General features: G+C 41.1%; 1 protein-coding gene across 4 annotated transcripts in view; it reads right to left on the bottom strand.

Moving 5' to 3' along the window:
* Nucleotides 1–8,023: 8,023 nt before the first annotated feature.
* LOC124615270 (retinol-binding protein pinta-like) overlaps nucleotides 8,024–26,307 on the bottom strand; it is a 152,393-nt gene continuing 134,109 nt past the window's right edge. For all 4 annotated transcript variants that reach the window (XM_047143017.1, XM_047143018.1, XM_047143015.1 and 1 more), the window contains one exon: nucleotides 8,024–9,727. In XM_047143017.1, the coding sequence (XP_046998973.1) occupies nucleotides 9,576–9,727 (152 nt within the window). In that variant the 3' untranslated portion in view covers nucleotides 8,024–9,575. The remainder of the gene's footprint in view (nucleotides 9,728–26,307) is intronic.

Here is a 26,307-nt window from a genome sequence, read left to right as displayed (position 1 = left end):
TCCCTTGCCGGTCTAGGAATGGTAGAACGATGGCTTCGATGACGGTTTGGATGTACCGTGCACTATTCAGTGTCCCCTCGACGATCACCAGTGGTGTACGGCCAGTGTAGGAGATCGCTCCCCACACCATGATGCCGGGTATTGGCCCTGTGTGCCTCGGTCGTATGCAGTCCTGATTGTGGCGTTCACCTGCACGGCGCCAAGCACGCATACGACCATCATTGGCACCAAGGCAGAAGCGACTCTCATCGCTGAAGACGACACGTCTCCATTCGTCCCTCCATTCACGCCTGTCGCGACACCACTGGAGGCGGGCTGCACGATGTTGGGGCGTGAACGGAAGACGGCCTAACGGTGTGCGGGATCGTAGCCCAGCTTCATGGAGACGGTTGCGAATGGTTCTCGCCGATACCCCAGGAGCAACAGTGTCCCTAATTTGCTGGGAAGTGGCGGTGCGGTCCCCTACGGCACTGCGTAGGATCCTACGGTCTTGGCGTGCATCCGTGCGTCGCTGCGGTCCGGTCCCAGGTCGACGGGCACGTGCACCTTCCGCCGACCACTGGCGACAACATCGATGTACTGTGGAGACCTCACGCCCCACGTGTTGAGCAATTCGGCGGTACGTCCACCCGGCCTCCCACATGCCCACTATACGCCCTCGCTCAAAGTCCGTCAACTGCACATACGGTTCACGTCCACGCTGTCGCGGCATGCTACCAGTGTTAAAGACTGCGATGGAGCTCCGTATGCCACGGCAAACTGGCTGACACTGACGGCGGCGGTGCACAAATGCTGCGCAGCTAGCGCCATTCGACGGCCAACACCGCGGTTCCTGGTGTGTCCGCTGTGCCGTGCGTGTGATCATTGCTTGTACAGCCCTCTCGCAGTGTCCGGAGCAAGTATGGTGGGTCTGACACACCGGTGTCAATGTGTTCTTTTTTCCATTTCCACTAGTGTATATTGAAACAAATGCGTGACACAGCGCTCTTTTCGAAAATCATATTTAATCTGGACAGTTTCGACACTTGGCCATCATTGGGAAAGGAAAACAATATCCAGGAAGAGAGGAAAACAATAAAGTAATTCCAAAATGAAATTTTCACTCTGCAGCGGAGCGCGCGCTGTTATGAAACCTCCTGGCAGATTACAACTGTGTGGCTGACCGAGACTCGAACTCGTGACCTTTGCCTTTCGAGGGCAAGTGCTCTACCAAAGTAGGAGGCGAGGTAGTGGAAGAACTGAAGCTGTGAGGAGGTGGCTCAAGTCGTGCTTGGGTAGCTCAGTTGGTAGAGCACTTGCTCGCGAAAAGCAAAAGTCCCGAATTCGATTCTCGGTCCGACACACAGTTTTAATCTGCGAGAAAGTTTCAATAAAGTCATTACTTGTCACATACCATGCAACGTAAGAATACCATCCTTATTACAATCACAGTTATTGTGCATAACAGAATGCAAAGCTTCAGCATGAGGAGATGTGACCCATTAACTGGCAAAGGCAGTGGTAGCTGGTGATCATGTGCTACAGCACACTCTAGATATCGCTCTAAAATTACGCCATTTCTTTTCGAATGCTAGCCGCAGGTCCCACTAAAATTACGCCATTTTTCCTTTGAATGCATGGTAATACGCAAATAAAATGGATGAAAACTTGTTTCCTAGCGCTCCCTCCCTGATAACTTGCAACCAGAGACGAGAGCCGAAATGACGGTCAGCCGTGCTACACTCAGAAATGGACGCAGCTGTCTGTTTTCAACTGCGTACGCTCTAATGCGACGTCAACCCTGCAGACACTGTGCTGCGATGAAGTTCACAGCACCAGATCGGTATTTCTGTTTGAAAGTGCGTGTAAAGTCTTGTGCAAGTGTAGAGTATGAAGTATTTTAGAGGAGCGGCTGAGATACCGGTTCGTGGCCCAGTGATCACTTCCGCTTGCGACATCGTGCACCTATGACGTGCTGTACGTCCTCTCTGCCGTTGCGTTGGCAAGCTGTGAATGGTAGTTGCCTACTCTGTGTTCTGTGTGACCATTAAATGTTTACTCGTTGTCTTCCTGTTACAGTTTTCTGCATTCTGCTGTGTCAACAGTTTCCACCACTGATAAATCAGGGAGACGTGAACAATGTTTTCCTGGAACTGCAAGATCTGTTCCAAATTCGACAAGTCATACAGAAACGTTCAACCGAATTCATTGCATAGGTACGACTGGATCGCGTAAGCTATGGAAGTCACGTCAGATCAAGTTCACACTGCTTTCTACAACATGGAACTCTGCCGTTTTTTCGTGGAGCTCTCGAACCCTGGATTCAGCTCGAAAATGGAGAGGAAAATGGATTTCGTCACCGTACTGCTTCGGTGTGCACTGCCATAATTTAAAATGCTCACATAGAGTGCAAAAAATGTATGTACGTTTTCTTTGCCCCCTGAGGTTGAAAACTGTTATTTGAAAGATATTTTAACCAAGTATGTAGCTGTAGCGAAATATGGTCTAGCCAACATAAACTGCAGTGTTTTAGCGGAGTCAATCGGATGGAATGCACATCAATCAGAACTCATGTAATTGTTTATGGATACAGGGCGCTTGTTACTTGCAGACAACAGCTAGGAACATGGTTAATCTATATTGAAAGTGGACAGAAAAGAACGAATTGCCCAAAAAGAATCTTCTTTTTAAAATGAACTCGTCAGGGCATCCCTGGAAACTGACCTAGCTGAAATCCTGATGGAGAACCGCTCGATGGAGACAGGTTAGCTTGGTGTTACAACAGGAGCCAAAATTACCACCTCTAGGTTTTCCTTCTTTACCCTCTAAACCGAAAGTAAAAAAGCCACCCCTCCTGCCTGAAGTGCATACACTAGAGAACAAGAGGCTTCGAAAGTGTGATGGGAGTAGCATGAACGAAGACGTACCGATTTAGAGCAGATCATACAGAAAGGGAGTCCGAAGATTGTAATTGACACGGACGTTTCGAAAAATAGAGTACAAGCTGTCGAGGCAACAGTGTAGGAAGTCTCACAAACGAACGTGTAGGCAGCTGTCGACCCACAACACGTAGAGGCCTATTAGGTGCAGCACGTGTAGCAACAAGTCACCAAAACAAAACAAGCACGGTCGCGCGAGGTAGCCGTGCGGTCTGTGGCGCCTTGTCACGGTTTGCGCGGCTCCCCCCGTTAGATGTTCGAGTCCTCCCTCAGGCCTGGGTGTGCGTGTTGTCCTTCGCGTAAGTTAGTTTAAGTTAGACTAAGTAGTGCGTAAGCCTAGTTCTTATCACAAATTTTCAATTTCCAAAACAAGCACAACGGTATTGTATGTATTGTATTGTATGTTAACCGGGGACCTACAAACGACGGAGAGGTTCCGTCCACGCCGCAGCCGCAGTGGTCCACAACCCCACGACAACTACCGCAGTCCACTTCACCCCTCCGCCGCCCCACACCGAACCCAGGGTTATTGTGCGGTTCGGCCCCCGGTGGACTTCCCAGGGAACGTCTCACACCAGAGGAGTGTAACCCCTATGTTTGAGTGGTAGAGTAATGGTGGTGTACGCTTACGTAGAGAAATTGTTTGCGCAGCAATCGCCGTCATAGTGCAACTGAGGTGGAATAAGGGGAACCAGCGCGCATTTGCCGGGGCAGATGGAAATCCGCCTAAAAACCATCCACAGACTGGCCGGTTCACCGGACTTCGACACAAATCCTCCCGGCGGATTCGTGCCGGGGACCAGGCGCTCCTTCCTGCCCGGAAAGCCGTGCGTTAGACCGCACGGCCAACCGGGCGGGCTAGCACAACAGCAAGTACGAGCTGTAGATAAGCAACACAAAGCAATTAGTGCTTGTGCACAAATAGAAGAGTTGCCGTCCCAGGCACAAAACAAACACGAGAAAGGACTTCGTTACTACAAACAAGCAGGGAATGAATGGGAAAACGGTAGCAGTCTGACTACAGAGGAAGGTACATCTGTGATTCAAAGAACATTTTTGGTTCTGGTATTGACCATCTTCTGAGATATTCTTGACTGGCACACAGGGTATACATTGATAAGCCAGAACATTATGACCACTGAATAACTGTCGATATAAACCCATCCAGGCGATTGCAGGAACACCTGGTGAGGAATGACTGCTGGCCAGACATACACACGATGCATGCAGTATCAGAGAGTGAGCTGTCCATTTGTAGAATGGGGAAGGCGCATGATCTATCTGAGTTTAACCGAGGGCAAATTGTGATGGCCCAGATGCTTGGCATGAGCATTTCGGAAACTGCCCGACTTGTCGGGTGTTCGAGGATGCTCTGATGAGCTTCACCACATGGTGAAACCCAGGTGAGACCAAGTGCAGAGGTCGTGGGGTGTGGTGACCACTCCTCATTACACATATCGGACGTCATAGGCTGGGCAGACTGATAAAATAAGACAGGCAGTGAAGTGTGGCGAAACTAACATCAGACTTTAATGCTGGGGGCTGTGGCTGAGCGGTTCTAGGCAATCCAGTCTGAAACTGCGCTGCTGCTACGGTTGCAGGTTCGAATCCCGCCTCGAACATGGATGTGTGTGATGTCCTTAAAAAATGGTTCAAATGGCTCTGAGCACTATGGGACTCAACATCTGTGGTCATAAGTCCCCTAGAACTTAGAACTACTTAAACCTAACTAACCTAAGGACATCACACACATCCATGCCCGAGGCAGGTTTCGAACCTGCGACCGTAGCGGTCATGCGGTTCCAGACTGAAGCGCCTTTAACCGCACGGCCTGTGATGTCCTTAGATCATGACCTCAGATGTTAAGTCTCATAGTGCTTACAGCCATTAGAACCATTTATTGCTGGACAGAGTACAATTATGTCTGAATACATAGTGCAGTGAACAATGGGTCTCCGCAACTGATGGATCTCGACACTTCCTTAATCGCGCCGATGGTAGCAGGCCAGTTCATCGTCTTCTAGAGGAATGGCTTCTTGACACCTGTACTGTGGGATGAAGGCAAGCTGTTGGCGGCTCCATTATGCACTGGGTAACATTTACGCGAACATCCATGAGTCCAGTGGAGTTCGTACAAGGCACTACTACGTCCAAGGAGTATTCTACACTGGTTTCAGACCATCTACACCCCACTATGGCTATCATGATCACCGACGACTGTCGAATTTTGCAATATGATGCGTCTTGTTACAAGGCCAGGAGTGTGATGGAGTTGTTCGAGAAAGACAGTAGTAAGTTCCACTTGATGTGCTTGCCCCCAGCTCACCAGGTCTGAACCTGATCTGGGATGTGACTGAACGTGGCGTCAGAGCTCATCATCCCCTCCCTCTCCAGAATTTACCGGAATTAGGTGACTTGTGAATCTGGTGACACCTAGTGGCTGGAGATGACACAGCGGCAGGTAAGTCCCGTTGAAACTTCAAAGTCTGTTCGGATGGTGTTTATTTGTTTTGTTGTAGGTGATCTGTGTGTTCAGATGTGGTGACAACTCCCTCCAGCGACTTACCAAGGCCTGTTTGCTTTCATGCCACGATGCGTCGCCACTGTTATACATGCCTAAAGTGGACCACCTAGTAAGGTGGGTGGTAATAATGATCTGGCTGACCAGTGTAGTATGGAATCCAGACAAAAGTCAATGTAGTACAGAAGAAAAACAAAAACTAGGACTCCAAAGACATCAGTATCGAGCCTCATGGTAAAGAATCCCAGTCCGGTATTCAGATGAAAATGGAATGAGAGAACAATCTTCTAGTAAGAATTATTGACTGAGTTTCTCTGTGACTATGACTCAAGCTTATGAAACACTCTCTCTGAATATTAATAGAATCAAATCTGAATTAAAAGTTGCACCTTTACAACAGTTCATCACTGACTCAGAAGCTGATATAGTTCTATTACAGGTAGTAACTATTATTCAATATATCAGGATATAGTTTTAGAATGATATCGAATGCAGCACCTGATCAGTGCACAAGTTCATCTATCTTACTAAGAGAGAGCACTCCAGTACACATTATCGAGGACGAGGGATACGTTGCAGTCCTCATGATGTCTCCGTAATTAACAGGTCAGAGACATCTACTTTTTACAAAGAAGATATTATTTATCTCTTGTGAAGGAGCCCCAAAAACCTATTAAGGATTGTTTCCCTGATTGTTGTGCCCTTAAAGCAACTGTGAACTTGTATACAAACTGTATAAAAGCCAGTGGAAGCTGAACATTACCCATCTGGGAAACAGCTAAATAGTCGAATTTATCAGTGCCAAGTGGCATGCCTGTCTACCCTCAGTAAATAACTAATCTTCTAAAGCAGAATGGTGGGTCACTTTAGCCAAATGGAAAATAAGGTAAAGTTTATTTTATTATGGGCCTCAAAACCAAGAGACACTAAATAATTTTTGAATTGTACTGCAGAATACTGAGGGAGCTGTATCATAAATCGCGTGTCACAGACACACGCATTCAGGAAAAAAACGAGTAAACTAGAGAGTATTAAACGGAAACAAATGGAAGGTCTGAAGGGCAAATCTAAATCTCTTATAAAAAAACGAACTGACTACATCATACCATTTATTAGAACACCAGAGAAACCGTAGATGCACACTCATTGAAGACACAGAAACAGGCAGTGAGAGGTTATTCACAAACCAAAACAACATTATCCCATAAATCGAACAACATTAAATGAGTTACACTACTCTGATTAAAATAGTACGGTGGGGCTCACCGACTTGGCTCAAACTACGTGAGTAGAAGCAGGCAGATGACCCTTTCAACTTCCGGGAATATTTCCCTTCAGTGAGCTGCAGGGAAAGGTAAAATTTACTGTAAAGGAATTTCTGAGCAGCAGTTAGCGTGTCGGTGTCGTAACCCAGCTGTGAAACTCACCGACTGGTAATTCATCAGCTGGGGTTCGATTCCTGCTGTTACCATTATTCCTCTTTTAGACATCACATTTTATTCCAAGCAATGTTAATCGACTTATTATCAAAATTATATGTATTTAAACAGTTCAGTTTATGCATCTAAATTAATATATTCAATTTAGTTACGATTACTAAATTTGTAAGTAAAAAATCTGTAAGTGATGGTAAAAGAATGATAATATACGAGGAAATTTGAAGTGAAAGTGTGTGAATAGAGTTGGTTTCACGTCAAAGTTTGTACCTCACTACGAAACCGCAAGTAAAGACACTCGCTGCCTGACGCAGCAACGAATGAGAGACGTAAGCGTAGACACTGCTTCGAAAGTTTCCGTACGCCGCCGTTTGTGGAAGATTGCTTACGTCAGGGCATAATGCCACTCAGACCGCTCAGCGATCATCGCTTACGACGACAGCCATCTTGTTACTTCAGAACCAGCAGTGCGAGTCGCGTCACAAGCCGGAATTGTAGATCGAGGTAAATAATCGAGTATACATTAACAGATGTCTACCGTCCTATACTGTATCAAGTGATAAGTTATACCGTCAGCGACATTAACAAATACGTATCTCAGTCCTGCCGACATGAAGTTTTTCCAAAACTAGGTATTTTATGTTGTTCATAGTTTATTAAAGTAATCTAACATTTTATGTATGTAGTAGTATCTGCTCGGTCTCCTGCAGAAGTAAATCTCTACTTACTAGAACAAAAAACTCTTTGAAATGAGTGGAACTACGTATGTGTGTGTGTGTGTGTGTGTGTGTGTGTGTGTGTGAGAGAGAGAGAGAGAGAGAGAGAGAGGTCTTTTCAATCGTGTATTTCTCGTGTTTACTAGGACTAATCCATGATGGCAGGAAGAGTGGAGAGTTTTTGAGTCAATATGGTTTTACCACTGCTAGAAACAGATCTTCAACGCACTTAAGCAACGTAAAGTAGGAACAATTCCAGACGACCAGTGACGATGACTGCGATGACTCTGAACGGAACATCTTGAAGCTTGTCTTCTTTCGTTTCGAGCCTGATTTTATTAAAGTTAAAGAAGAAGGAAGTGTAATAGGAGAAAATGCGTAAGATCGAGGATAGGGAACATCTTATTATTATTTCTTCACTTTCACACAAGATTCATATTTGAGACAGAGGTTTTATTGACCTATTCCCTATGGAAGAACACCTGTATGACATAACTAGGTGAATCCGAACCAGTGACAATATTTCAGAACTTGTTGAAGGACATTTCCCAAGTATTTTGCTATTAAGAACCCGTGTTCTTCAGTGGCTGGTTGCAGAATAATAATGTAATTATGACTTAGGTGCTTTATTAACTCAATTACCAAATTTTTCAGTGGAATAGTGGTACAAAGCAAAAGGGGGAGGGTGGCTGGATATCCAGACTGTAACAATTTCTATTTTACAGGAGGCAGGTGCTGACAGGGACGAATAATAGGGAGCCATCTGTTTAACAAGTCATGGTTAGTAAATACTGACACGAATGATTTGCAGAATTGGGTAGAACCTCACCTTGGGGAAGATCCGTTTGGAGTCTCTAAAAATGTAGAATCATATGTAACGATTTTGATCCTACGATTTATCTTAGCAAATAGATTAGGTGAAGGCAAAGCCGTTTTTATAGTGTTTATAGATTTAGAGAAAAAATTTTGACTGTGTTCAGGGAAGGTGTGAAGGCAGAAGGAAGAGATTGCAGGTAGCGAAATATGTCGAACGTGTACAGAAACCAGAATGCAGTTGTGAGAGTCAAAAGACATGAAAAGAAAGCGGTAGTTCAGGAAGGAGTGAAACAGGGTTGCTGTCATAGATATAACACAGTCTGGATACTGAGGCAGTAAAGGGAGTCATGGAGAAATTTGGAAAGGGAATTAAACTTCAGGAAATTATATTACGCTAGCTGAGGGAATTAAATTAGAAAATGAGATAGTGAAAGTAGTAGATACCTTTTGATACTTGGGCAGTGAAATAACTGACGTTAGGCGAAGTAGGGAGAACATGAAATACGAATTGGCAATTAAAGAAAAGCATTTGTGAAGAAAATAAATTAGTTAACAACGAATATAAATGATTTAAGTTTTCCGTCTGAGGGTATTTGTCTGGAGTGTAGTATTGTACGGAAGTGAAATGTGGACGCTTAAATATTCAGACAAGAAGGGACCAGGAGTGATTGAAGTATGAATGTTCTGGGTTTGATGGGTGTGTTGAATAATTAATGTAAGTGCACAGCTCCACTAAAGGAATGGTTCGGTTGAAATGACACGTCCACAGTTATAATCAAGGGATCGTCAATTTCGTCATGGAAGGAAGTTTGTTTATGTGTGTATGTGGAGCGTGTGGGTGGGGGTATATAAACTACATAGCGGGACCAATACTTCACAATAGTGTAAGCAAGTCCAGATGGACGTAATTTTCTGTACGTATGGAGAGATGAAGAGGTTGCACAGGACAGACTAGAGGGAGTGCTGTATCAAAGCAGTCGTCTGACTGAAGGTCCCAACAGCAGGAAAACATCAAATTGAATGTTAGTACTCAGTAACGCATCACCGGGGACCATGTGTCCGCTGTACCAAAACACTCAAGAAATATGACAAAGCAAACTCTGAAATTTTGTTGGTGGATTCCCGGTTCACCCTGTGTATCACAGTTTACTGTCCACAAGTAACGGCATCAGTCCACTGAGAGCTTCTTGAACGAGCCCGCCACTCCGAACAAGTCGTCGGCGAAGTGGTTGTCTGGCGGCCTCTTACTCTCGTCCGAGATGTAGCGGTCCTGCTCCAGGAACCAGTCCCTCTTCTTCTCCGCCCTCCTGATGAATTCATCTGGAATAAGAAAGTACACTTAATTTATCAGTCTCTAGAAATTATTCCTACTAGCTACAAATGCACGAATGCATCTCCGTTTTCGGCGATTTTGGTTTTATGGGCACTGGGCCACAGTACTAGGCATATTTCTCTGCCTAGCATTTTGCCTTCCAGTGCTGGAGACATCATCAGAGGTTTGATTCAGATACCAGCGCAAACCTAAACAAAGTCAGCAACATCTGGAAATCCTAGTGAAAAAGAGAATCAAGCAAAGTTTTCCTCCCATTCGCGAAAACTGTCGCAGATCGTATCAGCACAGTGGTCAGAAGACACGATATCGGCACAGTTCTTAAACTAACAAGAAAGGTTCACGAATTTGAGCGCTTCAAAGGGCATACGCCCGCCGCTCGCCACAGCAGGAATATATTGTGTGCGCAAAAGTAATTTGACCAAAAGTATAGGGCAGAAAGACGGCTTCATGAGGGACGCACATGACGAGATCGCAGAGTAATTTCCTCGCGCGTTTCAGTAGTGCGTGTGAAACGACTGAGCTACACACATCACGGGAATAAACTGATCTCACCGGCTGCCGCGAAGCAACAGTCGTTGTACTATAGGTGAATGGGGCGGTGCAAACGCGTTCGAAACCCCAGAAACACCCGCCAACGCCTGTCATGGATGCAGCAGGTTTGGACGTGGAATTGGTCATTGAAGCGGTGAAAAAGTACCCTCAAATGTGGGACACATCTCCCAAGAAGTAACACGATAAGATGAAGAAGAGAGGAGGAGGAGGAGATTAGTGTTTAACGTCTCGTCGACAACGAGGTCATTAGAGACGGAGCGCAAGCTCAGGTGAGGGAAGGATGGGGAAGGAAACCGGTCGTGCCCTTTCAAAGGAATCATCCCGCCATTTGCCTGAAGCGATTTAGGGAAATCACGGAAAACCTAAATCAGGATGGCCGGAGACGGGATTGAACCGTCGTCCTCCTGAATGCGAGTCCAGTGTGCTAACCACTGCGCCACCTCGCTCGGTGAAGAAGAGAGCAGCACGATTTCTAGTGGGCGTAAAGTTTTTTGAGGGTTCTTTAAGAAACAAAATCAAGAGCTAAATGATACAGGAATACATTACAATTCAACTGTTTTGTGTTTGTGTTCTAGAGATGGCGCTTTTGCTCGAATGTGGCTATTTAAAGCTTGAAATAGGCTAAGAAGCAAATGCTTTGATCTCTGGAGAGAGTCCTTTCACTGGAATTAACAAAATCTTCAACTAACAAAAATAGTTTAAAATAAAGTCTCTTACGTCAGTCGGTTCAATGTAATCAGTGCACTGTTTTATATCTGCCACAAAATACATAACTGCACACATTTGAATAGTGATATAAATTTAATAGTCTTTCATGTCTGGGAATAAACTGATTCAATGTCACTATGGCTATTTGTCTTGCCATGGTACTTTTCCCACACTGTCTATAAAGTAATAAGCGAAAACATTTCTTCTACTGTTATTTCAACTTCCTCCTCAGGTTGATAAGATTTCAATGTCCAGATCACATAGCTCGCTTCTCAATTGCCCTGGCATTTTTTCAGCCACCTTTTTTGCTGTGAATTTCGCTATGCACTCTTTGTGCAATACTTCCACATTGCTTTATCAACTTTCCTTAATATTTTACACAGTGTTGTATGGCCGATTCCGTATTGATAATGCAGATCAATTAGAGTGCAACCATTACCCATATATTTGGAAGAAATCCATCATTGACGTTACAGCTGGTTTTAACTGTTAATCCATCAAACAACCGTGATACATTCGAAAACAGAGAATTTACTTTCATCTTCTTGTAAATCCATAAACAATGTCACGAACGCTCCTTTCACCAGCCGTGAACTAATCATTGGGTGAGTTCAAAACCTGCTGTTACGTTTCTTAATGTATTCATAAACAAAAGAAGCAGACATACCTGCTTTCTTCTGCCTTGGTTGTCTTCCACTTTAGCATTAATGCGTTGTTGCCGTGTGTGCACTGCAACCATTTATGACCCCGCTGTCCCGCTGTAAGCATGCGCAGGTGTTACTCGCTCGTGTGCATAGAGATGAAGCTGTGTACCATTCACACAGGTTGCAAGGTTAATGAGGGCGTAGACGCCATGACCTTCCCTTAATCACCACTATACCTTGCTCTTATGTTGTCATTCCTGTCAGCACAGTTAACGTCGTCGCCAGTAATGGGTATTGTTATTTTAAGTGCTAGCATTATCTTCCAAGGCTTACAAGCCTGCCGCATGTTACAAGGTCTCCCATATTTTACCCTCGTTTTCTTCTATCTGCTGTATTTTTGTTGTGTACATAGTTCCGCATAGACAACGCGCACACAACTTTCCCACTAGAGCGCGCCCCGCTAAGCACAACAACGCAGGCACAGCGCTCGTCCGTCTCCGCACTACGAGATGGCGCTGCCATAGAGACGGACCAAATTCTGCTTCTGCCGATCCGCGTATTAATATGTTACACAGCCAATGAGGTTGCTGGTAACGTAGAACCTTTTCTCCTCACGGATCACACTCACGCAATGATACATTAACCTGTGATGTATTATAACGAGTGTACAGACCTCAGATTAGTCAGTCTGCATTTGTCTGCACCAGTCTGTACCAGTCTGCATTAGACTGTACCAGTCTGTACGAGTTCTACATTTGTCTGTACCAGTCTATAGTCAAGTTTCAGTCTGCGACCCCATTCCTGTACATAGCCATGAAAGTAAATGTATAGATACTTTTGTCAAGTATCAGAGATATATTTGGGAATAAGATTAACGTACCAATACCAAAGGAACTTCAGAGTGTCAATTGTAAATAGCATCCAGAACTAAGTTAAGTAATTTTTATGCTTGTTATTATTTTAATAAATGTGTGTGAAAATTAATCAAGTTCTGTTGGAAGTGGGTCTGCTACTCTAAGCGTGCAAGTGGCATTTCTATTGTCTGACCTAACGGCAGAAGATAAACACACCACGATAAGACCACGAGACATATTGCTGACACTCGCCTACTTTGTTAAAGCAACAAGTCAAATAATCTGATGGTGGGTGTACTGAAGGTCTTACCGTATGCACACCACAATTTTCGACAGGTCTCCCATATTCGACCCATCTCACGTATCTGACGTATTTGACAATGTTTTGCCTCGTGTTTTATGACGTTTTATTCATTTGTTTACTTATGCTAACATTTCCGTATCATTCAAATATTATCGTTCCCAAATCAACAATCGATATTTCCTGTTTATCACCTCTGAGTTCTCTCTTTTTCACATTGGCAAGCTTGAAGCTTCTGTGAGGAAACTTCCGTCTTCTGCTTCGGTAGCGTGAACACTGGCAACTTGATCTCAATTCAGTGTGCAGTTTGTACTGTATTCGGTACACCTGTTTAACTAAAGTGATGACGAGGATCCCTCGACGAAGCTACCAAAGAAGATGGCTCGCTACATGTGGGTGTATCTGCCCCATTTTGGAAAAACTTATTTTTGGGTGGGATCAGTAATAAATAACAAACATAAAACTTTTCGTTCTATTGCGGAAGGGAATTAAGCTTAGCACATGGTGGTGCAAGACAATATTTTCAGCATGCATCAACTACAGGTGAAGTATTGATTTATTATATCGTCCTAAGACCTGATGCCCATTATAATGGACATAGTGTTTAGTGTCCTGTTACAAAAGATTCTGCTTTTGCCCTCGCAATACCTTTTCTCCACTTGAATGGGTGGTATTGCACAGTCAGCTGGCGGGACAAACGGTCACTGCGACCCCATCACACCAAACAGCAGCTTTCCTTACGACGTGTTAACGTGGCAGCTGACACTCGTTCGTTAATGTATGTTTTTCTAAACTTCTTTAATAAAAATATGTACTTATTGTAACATGGTCTGTACGCGTTGTTTATATACCTTTGCAGTGAAGCAAATTTTGATAGTACTGCATTTTTCTTTAATTTTGTTCACAAAATACTAATGTCCACTGCAATGGGCACCGGGGCTTACTGGCACGTTTTCGAACACTGATTCCTTCGCCTCAGTCGTGGATATCTTCGCTAATTTCTTATGCATTTCTTGTTGCTACTGTTCCTGAATTTCATTATACACTGAAGGACTGAAGAATCTGGTATAGGCATACATAGTGAAACACAATATTCAATTCAAATTCAATGTAAACAGGCAGAACACGGCGCTGCGGTCGGCAACAACTATATAAGACAACAAGTGTCTGGAGCAGTTGTTACATCGGCTACTGCTGCTACAATGGCAGATTTTCGAGACTTGAGTGAGTTTGAACGTGGTGTTTGCGCACGAGCGATGGGACACATCATCTCCGAGGTAGCGATGGAGAATTTCCCGTATGGCCATTTCACGAGTGTGCCGTGAATATCACGAATCCGGTAAAACAACGAATGTCCGACATCGCTGGGGCCGGAAAAAGACCCTGAAAGAAGGAGATCAACGAAGAGTGCAAAGAATCGTTCATCGTGAAAGAAGTGGATCGCTTCCGCAAACTTCTGTAGATATCAATGCCAGACCATGAACAAGCGTCCCCATGCGTATCATTCAACGGAACATCATCGATACGGGCTTTCGAAGCTGAAGGCCCACTCGTATATCCTTGATGACTGCACGACAAAGAGCTTTGGGTCCATCAATACTGACATTGGACTGTTGGTGACTGGAAACATGTCTGGTCGGAAAGTGTCGTTTCAAATTGTGTCGAGCGGATGGACACGTACAGGTATGGGGACAACCTCACGAATCCATCGATCCTGCACCTCAGCAGGGGCCTGTTGAAGATGAAAGAGGCTCTGTAATGGTGTGGAGCGTGTGCAGTTGCAGTAATATAGGACCCCTGATACATCTGGATGCGAGCCTGGCAGGTGACACGTACGTAACCATCCTGTCTGATCACCCGCATTCAATCGTGTAAATTGTGCCTTCTGATGGACTTGGGCAATTCCAGCAGGACAATGCGACATCCCACAATTGCTACAGAGTGGCTATAGGAACATTCTTCTGAGTTCCGCTGGCCACCAAACTCCCCACACATGAACATTTTTGAGCATTTCCGGGATTCCTTGAAACTCTTCAGAAGAATTCCCAACCGTGCAGGTACATGGTGTCTATTCCCTCCAGCACTACTTCAGACATTAGTCGAGTCCATGCCACGTCTTGTTGCAGGACCTCTGCGTGCGCATGGCGGCTATACACGATATTAGGCAGGTGTACCAGTTTCTTTGGTTCTTCAGTGTATGATACAACATTATTATCTTTTGTAAGCGAAGTATATGTTATGTTACTACCATAATTTTCTGGAACAATAATGAAACTATGAATACCCAGAGCAGTCCATCTAACAGCAGACAAGATTCTTGCAAATCATGGACGTGGTTCTGTTGGCCAGACAGTAAGAGAAGATTAATTTCTGTTGTAAAACGGTATGACCAAAACCAGCGACAGCGGCATCGAGCAAGATTGGGAAGCACCCTATCAATCAGTGTAAAAGGCGGTCGAAGAAAAATGGCGGATACAGTCATGCTCCCAGTCCAAATGTAATCAGCTACTACAACCAAAATATGGATAACACAGACATGATTGACAAGATCATGAGGTTGTACAGGATTTGCATCAGCACCAGTAAGTGGATCATAGATACTATTTTTCACTTCATAGATCTGTGAATGATGAGCAAAAGAAAGGCATCCTGCAGTATCTTGATTTCAAATTAAGAATTGCAGGGCATTTGTTAGGTGACCGAGAGGGACAGCATTGTGATGAAGAACAGGAGGACTACTCCTCAAAGGCGAACACTACTGCCCTCACAATCACGCTCTGATACTGTAGCCAATTTGCCAGAAATAACGGAGTTGGAAAACAGCATGCAGTGTTAGATCACTAGCTTCGTGAGGAAAACTAAAATAAAGGCAGAGGCTGTTCAGATTTCCTCTGACATCACAGAACAAATGTTTCTGTGTGTATCATCAGAAATTAAATTCTCATAGTTTACGTTCTTTTCTTTAAATTCATAATAGGAGAATGACTCAAGTAATATCTGCCTAATAAGACTGTATTTTGTTAAATAAAGTACAAATAAAGTACTTTTCCTATGTCTTTCACCTTATTTCTTAAGCTTTCTTATATGTGGCCGAGACCGAGCGCCCACTGTAATCGACATTTCTGAACATGATGATATTTTTTAAAAAATTCTAAAGTTTTCTGGTTTCCCGTTCACTATCAGGTTTAACAGGTACATAAAATCTGTTTCAAATAAATTTATGACAACTGCCGTCAGGTATCAGGAGGATATTGATAGACTGGTAGAATGCAACAATCATAACACAGGAAATAATGTGCCACATTGGAAAAAATGTCGTGGCCTGTAATGAGCATTCCAGGACCAAATGCTCATACGGAAAGGGTGTTTTCATCGATGTCTCACAAATTGACTGCTGTAACAAACAGAACTTCTGTTGAGCATATTAAAGCTGGATTACAAATAGTTACAAAAATCAGCTTTTCTCGTAGAGAGTTTTTCAGACATGTAAAATATAATGTCACATTTTTAACGAGTGCAAATCAAATGGTAAATTTTAATAGGGCTGTGATCCTATAAAGGATTTTGTAATTAAATATTTTCACAAATATGAATAGTGCTATGATTCTATGAAAGTTGCTGTAATTAAACATTACAATAAATATATATAGAGCGATAATGCTATGAAGGTTGTTTTAACCATATCTTTTACATATCCTGTACAATGATGAATTCTCGTAAACTTTCAGCCTGTCTTGTAAAATGAGTTTCAGTGCGTAAACATTTTGGGAAACACCCATTATCTTTGTACAGTTACACATAGCGGCATCCTAACGATCAAACATACCGATAATTTCACCATGGGACTACTTTGTGCACAGTTCCAAAATCTCCCATGTTTTTAGTTTGAAAACCTGGCAATTTATTATCTATGACGTTCTGGCGAGAAGAACGAACAACAGAACGTGAGTGCAGGACCATCATTGTCTGGTGGAGCCTCTGACCTACAACAGTTCTTACTGTAAAATGCTTGTGGGATTTTGAGGAGGAAAGTGGCATAGTATACTAACATGTTCTTTCCATAGCAACAGCCTATGTTACCTTTTATAAGTACTTGTTTACCTAACTGCATTGATTTGCAGATTTTTCATATCTGATGTGCTCAAACAAGTGCTAAACAGTGTTTTTCCATATAATCAAATTTCACCAGATATCCACAGTAAAATTAATTGAAACGATCAAGAATTATCGCAGGGCAGCTCTCACTGTAATAGTCTACGTACGTTATCTCTCTGTCTTTACCGAAATGTGTGTGGATGTGTGGTGTGCGTACTGTAAGACCTTCAGTACACACACCATCAGATTATTTGACTTATCGCTCTAACGAAGTAGGCGAGTGTCAGTAATATGTCTCGTGGTCTTATCATGGTGTGTTTATCTTCTGCCGTTAGGTCAGACGATAGAAATGCCGCTTGCACGCTTAGAGTATCAGATTGACGGTGACCAGCTTTAAACCGAACTTGATTACTTTTCACACAGATTTATTAAAATAATAAAAAGCATAGACATTACGTAAATTGATTCTGGATGCTGTTTACAATTGACAATCTGAAGTTCCTTTAGTCTTGGTACGTTAATCTTATTCTCACATATCTCTGATACTTGACAAAGTGTCTATACATTTATCTTCATGGCTACATACAGTAATATGGTAACCTTCTCAGGTACAGCCTGAAACTTGACTATATACTGGTACAGACTAATGCAGACTGGTGCAGACTGGTGCAGACAAAATCAGACTGACTAATCGGAGGTCTGTACACTTGTTTAACACCTCGCGCGTTCATGTATCACTGTGTGAGTGTGATCCGCGAGGAGAGAAGGTTCTACGTTAGCAGCAATCTCATTGGCTGCGTTATATATTAATACTCGGTTTGACGGGAGCAGAATTTGGTCCATCTCTAAGGCAGCGCCATCTCGTAGTGCAGAGATGGACGAGTGCTGCACCTGCGCTGTTGTGCTTAGTGGGGCGCGCTCTAGTGGGAAAGTTGTGTACGCGCTGACTACGCGGAACTATGTACAGAACAGGATGTGTGTTTTTGTTTATTTTGTTATTTGGCTATTGAACTGTATGTATCCATAAGAAAGTGCTTGTAATGGGCAAGGTCAAGTGGTTTTAATAGCAAGTGGTGTGTGTGATCTAATGAGTTCCGACTACACAGTACGCACTCGCACTGAGCATGCCATTTCATGCGGAGAAAATTATAAAGTTCGAAGTAGCTGGATATTTCAGCTCTTGAATCAATAGTTCACTAACTGGTACTGATAAAACTAAAAAAAAACTCCTTCCGAACAGGGATGGAGGACCATCGGTACCGACCGGCCGCCGTGTCATCCTCAGCCCATATCCGTCACTGGATGCAGATATGGAGGGGCATGTCCTCTGCATACCACTCTCCCGGCCGTATGTCAGTTTTCGTGAGTGGAGCCGGCTACTTCTCAATAAAGCGGCTCCTCTGTTTGCCACAGAAGGGCTGAGTGCACTACACTACTCAACAGCGCTGGGCAGAATGGATGGTCACCCATCGAAGTGCTAGCCCAGCCCAACAGTGCTTAACTTCGGTAATCTGACGGGAACCCATGTTACCACTGCGGCAAGGCCGTTGGCGCAACTGGTCCTGCTGGGTAACAGATTTAATCTTTAAAGTAGCTCTTTCGTAGGTACTTGAATTTTTAGTAATAACATCATTGTCAAGCATCACGAATAATTACACTTGATGTCCAAAGATAAAATTTTGTTCTGATGTCAAGATGCAATTATTTATCTTTAATACTGAGCGACATTACTGCATGATCTGCCGCTATAGCTTTAACTCTTCATCACTCACACCATGTGGACAGTTCCACTCACTTGATGAAGTTCACCCATCTTATACGTTGGTCTCAAGATGCTGCTGCGCCCCATGAAAATCTTTACATAGAAATAGTGTCTAGGCGGTGCAGGGAGATCATGGGCTCGGCTGTGTGCAACGGTGATTTGTCACATATAAATTCGGTGTTCGTGAGTGGAGTGAATGCGATTTGCAAGTTAAATTGTCCAGTGATGACAAGAGAAATATTACGACCGTGTCGAAATTGCAGATTTCCAGAAGGCTTTTGACACCGTACATCACAAATGGCTTGTAATGAGATTTCGTGCTTATGGAATACCGCACCAGATATGCGATTAGATTCGTGATTTCCTGTCAGAGACATCACATTTCGTACTAACTGACGGAAAGTCATCGAGTAAAACCGAAATGATTTCTGGCATTCCCCAAGATAGTGTTATAGGCCCTCTGCTGTACCATATCTACATAAACGGTTTAGGAGACAATCTGAACAGCTGTCACAGGTTGTTTGCAGGTGACAATCTCATTTATCATCTAGTTAACCCTTCAGAACAGAAAAACTAATTGTAAAACGATTAAGAAAAGATATCTCTATGGTGCGAAAATTATCAATTGACCGCAAATAATGAAAAGTGTGAGGCCGTCCACATGAGAGCTAAAAGAAATCCGTTAAACCTCGGTTGCACGATAAGTCACTCAGATCTAAAGGCCGTGAATTCAGCTAGATACCTAGGAATTACAACTGCGAACAACTTAAATTAGAAAGAACACATAGAAAATGTTTTGCGGGATGCGAATGAAAGGCTGTGTTTTATTGCCAGAATACTTAGAAGATGCAACAAATCTACTAAAAAGACTGCCTGCACTACGCTTGTGCGCCCTCCTTTGTAGTACTTCTGCCTGGTGTGAAACCCTTACCAGATTAACGGTGCACTTCGAGAAAGTTCATAGACGGACAGCACGATTTCTACTATCGAGAAATAGGGGAGAGAGTGTCGCTGACATGATACAGGGTTTGTGGTGGACATCATTAAAACAAAGGCGTTTCTCGGTGGGGCGGGATATTCTGACGAAATATCTATCACCACACTTTTCCTCCAAATGGGAAAATGTTTTGTTGACGCCACCCACACAGGGAAAACCGATCATCATAATAAAAGAAAGGATATCAGAGCTCGCACGGAAAGATATAAGGGTTCGTTATTTTTCTCGCTCTGTCCGAAAGTGAAATAATAGGGAATTATTGTGAAGGTGGTTCGATGAACCCTCTGCCGGGCACTTAAGTGCAATTTGCAGAGTATTCATGTAGATGTAGATGTAAAGTCTTCCACGAATTATATGCTGCCCCAGTCTGTTATACATACAATGAATATGGATCTTCTAAGTGAAAAACTAGTTTCATAAATATTTAGAGTAATCTTCTTACATCTATTTAACTTCAAAAATGAAATTTCTCTTACGTGCCTAAGATGGTGCAATACAGTTAACAACAAATATTCCAGGTTAGAACACTTCTACCTTCACGAATGATTAAAACCAGGGTCGCTCCTTCTGAGTTTTATTACACTTAGCACTGACATAAGAAGTAAGAATAGTGGAGACGTCACCGACAATACGACAATACTGTGCCTGGCGGCGCATGGAAGTAAAAAAAGAAGAGAGATGGCGCTATAAACTTACACTGTACGTTGGTTTGAAGCATCTTAATTTGTCCAAAGCATTAGCAGATTGTTTACGATTGCTCCTTATTCACCTAATTCTGTCGTGTGCACGCAACACCTTCTTTTCTTTTAATATTAAAAATTACGGTGCTTTCATGAAAAACTTAGTGTAAGGAAGGCAATTTCGAACGTTTTTTGTCATTTAATGCTTATTTACTCTAGTGATACATCACATATAGCCTCGTTGTCGTAACCTATTTTTTGTTGATGTATCTCGAGTAATCAAGAAGAGAAGTACGTGGTGTGAAAAGAATGCTTTTGTAATCGGTTTACTTCCCGTTTACTATATTTATATCGATAGCAAATGAGGCTGGAACTCAGAGAAAGCAATGCTTGCTTGCTTACTGGTACTGCTTATTGTTCGTTACATTTTCTGCTTCCAACTACACAGATCAAAAAAAAAAAAATTTGCATCAGCCTGGTTTCCACCACTCCTGAAGATAGACGTTGACTGAGGATATTGTATGACAGTGACAGTCCCTTTGACTGTTCAGAGATGTCACTAAACCTGCTTAAAGATGTGAACAACCATGCATGAGCAGCACCTCTTAGACGGACAGGGTACGACAGTGGATCAGTTCTAGTCATTCCAACAGGAAGGAGGAACACAGCTCTTGTTTTCTGTAGTTGAACCATGCCTAGACGGCCAATACCACGATTCGATCGCGTCCGCGTTGTTACTTTCTGCCAGGAAGGGCTCTCAACAAGGGAAGTGTCCAGGCGTCTCGAAGTGAACCAAAGCGATGTTGTTCGGAATGGAGGAAATGATGTTTATGTTGATCTCTATTCCAGTTTATTGTACAGGTTGCGAAACTCTCGGAATCGAGGTGATAGAAAACTGTTTTTAGTGCCTGTAGTATGCACAATATTTATAATGTTAACGTTTGCAAAAAACTTACGTACATGCTCTTTGTTAGCCCATAAATTTTGGATTACGATCGTATCGATTAATACATCCGTAAACGACGCATTTTTATGAAATAACTACATTTCTGCACAATGAAAGCACCAGATACTATTTGGGATACGGCCTGGAAAGTCGATAAGTATACTGAAGGGTCGAAACTGAGAAAGGGCACGTCAGAGTGACGTCACGAGGAGATATCACTGAGATTAACCAAGCAGGTATAAATGCATTGAGCTAAAAAACATAGGGTAGGTACCATTGCGACACAAACTTGAATCCGATGTCGGCCGTCGTAACTAGTCCAAAACATTAGGGTCACCGCATTCCTACCCCCAAGTTCACAGCAGTGACACTTGCCCATGACGTCACTCTTACAGTGTTGTATTATGGACCAAATACACATCCAAGAACAAAAAAACATTCGATAGTATCTATGACTTGAGTCTGTAGTGCCACCTCCCTTATTTTTCTTACCTCCATGCACAATGAAGCGCCAAAGAAACTGGTAAAGGCATGTTTATTCAAATACAGAGATATGTAAACAGGTCGAACACGGGCCTTCGGCCGGCAAAACATGTAAGTCTAGCGTCTGGAGCAGCTGTTAGATTGCTTACTGTTGTTACAGGAGCAGGTTATCAAGATTTAAGTGAGTTAGAACATGGTGTTATAATCGGTGCATCAGCGATTGGACACAGCATCTCTCAGGTAACGAAGAACTGGGGATTTTCCTGTACGACTATTTCACAATTGTATCATGGATATCAGGAATCCGGTAAAACATCAAATGTCCGACATTGCTGCAGCCGGAGGAGGATACTGTATTTCCATACAAAAACTTAAGAACGTCATTCGTGATTAACACGTTGTTCTCTTCAAACAAAGGAATCCAATTGTCATTGACCCAACTTCCTAAACTGAATTCATACTTCCTTTCTTGAATGAATTCAAAAATGTTAAATTCTGAACATGCAACAACTGCATTAGATGTTTACATTTAATATAGAATAAAAATACATTAGTAAATTAAAATTTTCGTAACTATTCGGATGTCTGCAATTGCTTTAAAAGTGTATCATTAAAGATAATAATTTCCTTTTCGTGAAGTGTGTATTGTACTAAAAACTCATAAAGGAAAAAAAAGACAGTAGAAATACTAGTGATAGAATGAAAATTAAGAGTGTAAATACTTTGTCTACACAGCTATCAATCCCACAGCAACATGACAGAGGATTTATTTATTAAGGAAAAATTTTAATTATTAATGAAATCTTATCTCAATAAATGGAAGTGCACAAGAAGTGTAAAAATGTGATGTAGAGAAATCAATTGATAACTTTTATTCACACAAATACTCAAAGGATAAGCTTTCATATATGTGTAAAGAATTTCATAAAGTGTTTACAAGAAATGGATATAATAACAAAAAAGACTATTTTGAACAGTTTGTATCTAATTATAAGAGTCCTTCGGCAATGTTTAAGGACATGAAAGATTTTCTTTCTTTTCACAAGCAACAACAGCAGTTAAAACATTTTTAAAAAATAATTGGCTGTCAAAAAATTAAAGATCTTGGCTGTTTTTACGTAAGTCATATATCTAGGGACAAGCTCACAAGTAGATGTAAGACTTGTCAACCAGAATATAGACATAAAAGGAAAATAGTGTGTGAGTGTGGAAAAGAAGTAGTTGAAAGCGATCTCAAAAAAGATTTACAGACAAATACTACTAAAAATTTGACTTTGCTGCTAATTTCTAACTTTTAAAATCTATTAAAATTTATCTTAAATAAATTAGTAGTCACCTTTGCTGCTGATTTCTGATTTTTCAAATCCATTAAAATTATCTTAAATAAATTAGTAGTCACCTTGGCTGCTAATTTCTAATTTTTCAAATCTAATAAAATTTATCCTTAATAAATGGAAGCATTTCTGAAAGGTTTTACAATTGCTCAACTTCGTGATTATTGCAGAATGAATAATTTACAAGGATATAGCGCACTTAGAAAAGATGGCCTTATCAACTTAATTATTTCAAATAATTTACCTCTTCCCACAAGATCTCTTGAAAATTGAAAGTAACTGAACTCAAAGCTAGTGCTAAGAATATTGGTATAAAAGGAGAGAATACATTAAAGAAATCAGAGTTAATTAATACCATTGTATTACAACAGTTAAAATTTCATCCAGATGTATTTCAAACAACTAGATCAAAACCAAAGCGTGTCCCAAATATAAATTACTTTTATAGAATTGATGTTGATATTATTGCAAAACCTCGTCCACCAACAGAGGAATATATAGTGAGGTTATATCAAATTTACCCAGTTAGTAGTAAAATATTTGAGCAAGAAAAGGATGATGAGCCAACTAAAAACCATTTATTTGAGAAAAAAGATATTAGATCTAAATTTAATGAAAAATTTAAAGCATGGTCTGTTGACTATAAAATTGTTTTTAATGATGCTAACATTGCAAAACTCGTTACTGTTAGTGACAGAACAGATTATATAACGAAAGCACTCAAATCTATGGAAGTAGCTAAAAAGAGGACAAGTTTCAGGAAAGGAGATAAACTGAATATAACAGTCAATATCCCAAAAATGTTTTATCCAATTTCTACAGGTTATAAAGCATCAAATAATACTCAATAATCTATTGAAGTCTTATACTATAAAATGAGGGATATCTTAACATCATATGAAACTGTTGATATAGCAGAAACGTCAATTAATATTCAGATGTTAGCAATTCCCAGAGGCAGTTAAGGTAAAAAAATAATAAATCTGGCTGAAGACAAAATGACTAAGATATGCATCACAAGAATTAAAAATGATGATAATCTCTGCTGTCCTAGAGCTGTAATTGTGGTTTTGACATACCAAACAAATAATATTTTAGGAAGAGAACTAACTACAAACGAGATTAAGAAAATCAGAGAAAGAGATAAATACAAATTACATAAGGAGTTAACCAATATATTATGCAATCAGTTGGGCAAATACAATGAAGAAGGATTTACTTTAGATGTCATTAAAAATGTAGAAGAATTGTTGGATATTCAAATAAATGTTGTATGTGCTGAAAATTTTAATGCAGTTATCTATAGTGCTTGTGAGAAAGAAATTAAGATTTATCTGTACAAAGATCACAACCATTTTGATGTAATTAATAGTATGACTGCTCTCTTGGGGTCAGTATACTTCTGAAATAAATGCAACAAGCTATATAACAACAATGATGCTCACAGATGTAAAGTACAGCGAAAAGTACGCATATTATGCAAAAGTCCGGAACATGAAAGTGAAGAAAATAAGATTTACTGTGAGAAATGCAATAGATACTGTTATATTGAAGAATGCTTGAACAATAACGAAGAAGTTTGTGATACAGCTTACATGTGTGAAGGATGTAAAAAGATTTGTTTAAGATCTAAAGAACATAAATGTGGCTTTGAACTTTGTAGAAATTGTCAACAAGTACTGGAAATTGGAAATCATAAATGTTAATTGCAACCTGTATTGCAAAAAGGTGGTATCTGTGAAAGAAAATTTGGTGAAGTATTTATAGTGCAAGGTTGCCCAAATTGTAGTAAAGAAGGTTGCTATGTTAATGGAGAATTCCAAGATTTTTATATTTACCAGTGCTTCAAATTTTCAAATGCAATAAAGTAGTCAGTGGTGAAGAATTTAATGTTGTAAAAAAAGATTTCCCTAAGAAAGTGAGTTGTACCTATACTGAGAGATACATATGGTTTCATTACGAAGCAACTCAAGAAACTGGAACACACTTTCCAAATCTTATAATTGTCTACAATTTTAAAGGTGATACTGTTTATAAATTTAAGACAAATGATGAATTCTGTACGTGGATGATATCTGCAAAGAACAGTTATCACACATTCATAGCTCACTATGCAAAAGGTTATGATTCCCAATTCATTTTGAAGTACTGTGTTGAAAATACAAGGCCATATACCATCTACACAGGAACTAAACTAATGTTATTGGAGATCAAACAATAGGGTATAAAAATTATAGATAGTAGTAACTTTGTACAAGGTCCACATAGTAGTTTTCCAAAAGCTTTTGATTTGAAAGATTTGAAGAAAGGTTACTTCCCACATTTATTCAATATGCCAGAAAATGAAAACTGCATAGGACCAATGCCTGATACTAGTTATTACTGTGTTGACACTATGAAACCGAAAGATAGAGAAGCATTTCTCAAATGGCACAGCTCTAGAGTTAAAGAAAATTATGTGTTAAATATGAAGAAAGAAATTAACGACTATTGTAATTATGATGTAGATATGTTAAGAAGAGGCTGTTTGGAATCAAGAAAACAGTTTCTGGAAATTGCTAACATTGATCCATTCTGTTATTTAACAATTGCTGGCGTTTGTATGGCAATTTACAGATCGAAATATTTACCAGAAAATACAATCGCTGTATTGGATAAAGAACAGAAGGAGAATTGCAGTAAACAATCAATAGCTTGGTTGAACAGTTTAAACAACAATAATATCTCACATGCTCTTAAAGGTGGAGAAGTAAGAACTGCAGGAGCAAAAGTAGATCGTTTTGATAAAGAAACTAACACTATTTATCAATACCTTGGTTGTTATTGGCATGGATGTAAAAAATGTTTCATAAGTGAAACAATTACCAACAAAAATAAGGGAACTATGAATGATATTTATCAAAAGACTTTAAGAAGAAGTGCAGAATTACGGAATGCTGGATACAATTTAATGGAAATGTGGAAATGTGATTGGATGAACTCAAAAGAGTATAAAATGCTTAAGCAATTACTGGAAGTCATTGAACCATTGAGTCCAAGAGGTGTGTTTTATGGTGGACAAACAAATGCAATAAAATTAAGAGCTAAAGCAGATGGTATTAGCTCAAAAATTAGATATATTGATGTATGTGGTATTTATCCTACTGTGCAATATCATGATTACTCTCTTAAACAACATCCAAGAAAAATATATAGACCAAGATATTATTCT

This window comes from Schistocerca americana, chromosome 5, assembly GCF_021461395.2.
Source record: "Schistocerca americana isolate TAMUIC-IGC-003095 chromosome 5, iqSchAmer2.1, whole genome shotgun sequence".
NCBI classification, from domain to species: Eukaryota; Metazoa; Arthropoda; class Insecta; order Orthoptera; family Acrididae; genus Schistocerca; species Schistocerca americana.
The sequence above is the reverse complement of the archived record's forward strand: the minus strand, read 5'-3'. Positions and strand labels throughout refer to the sequence as shown.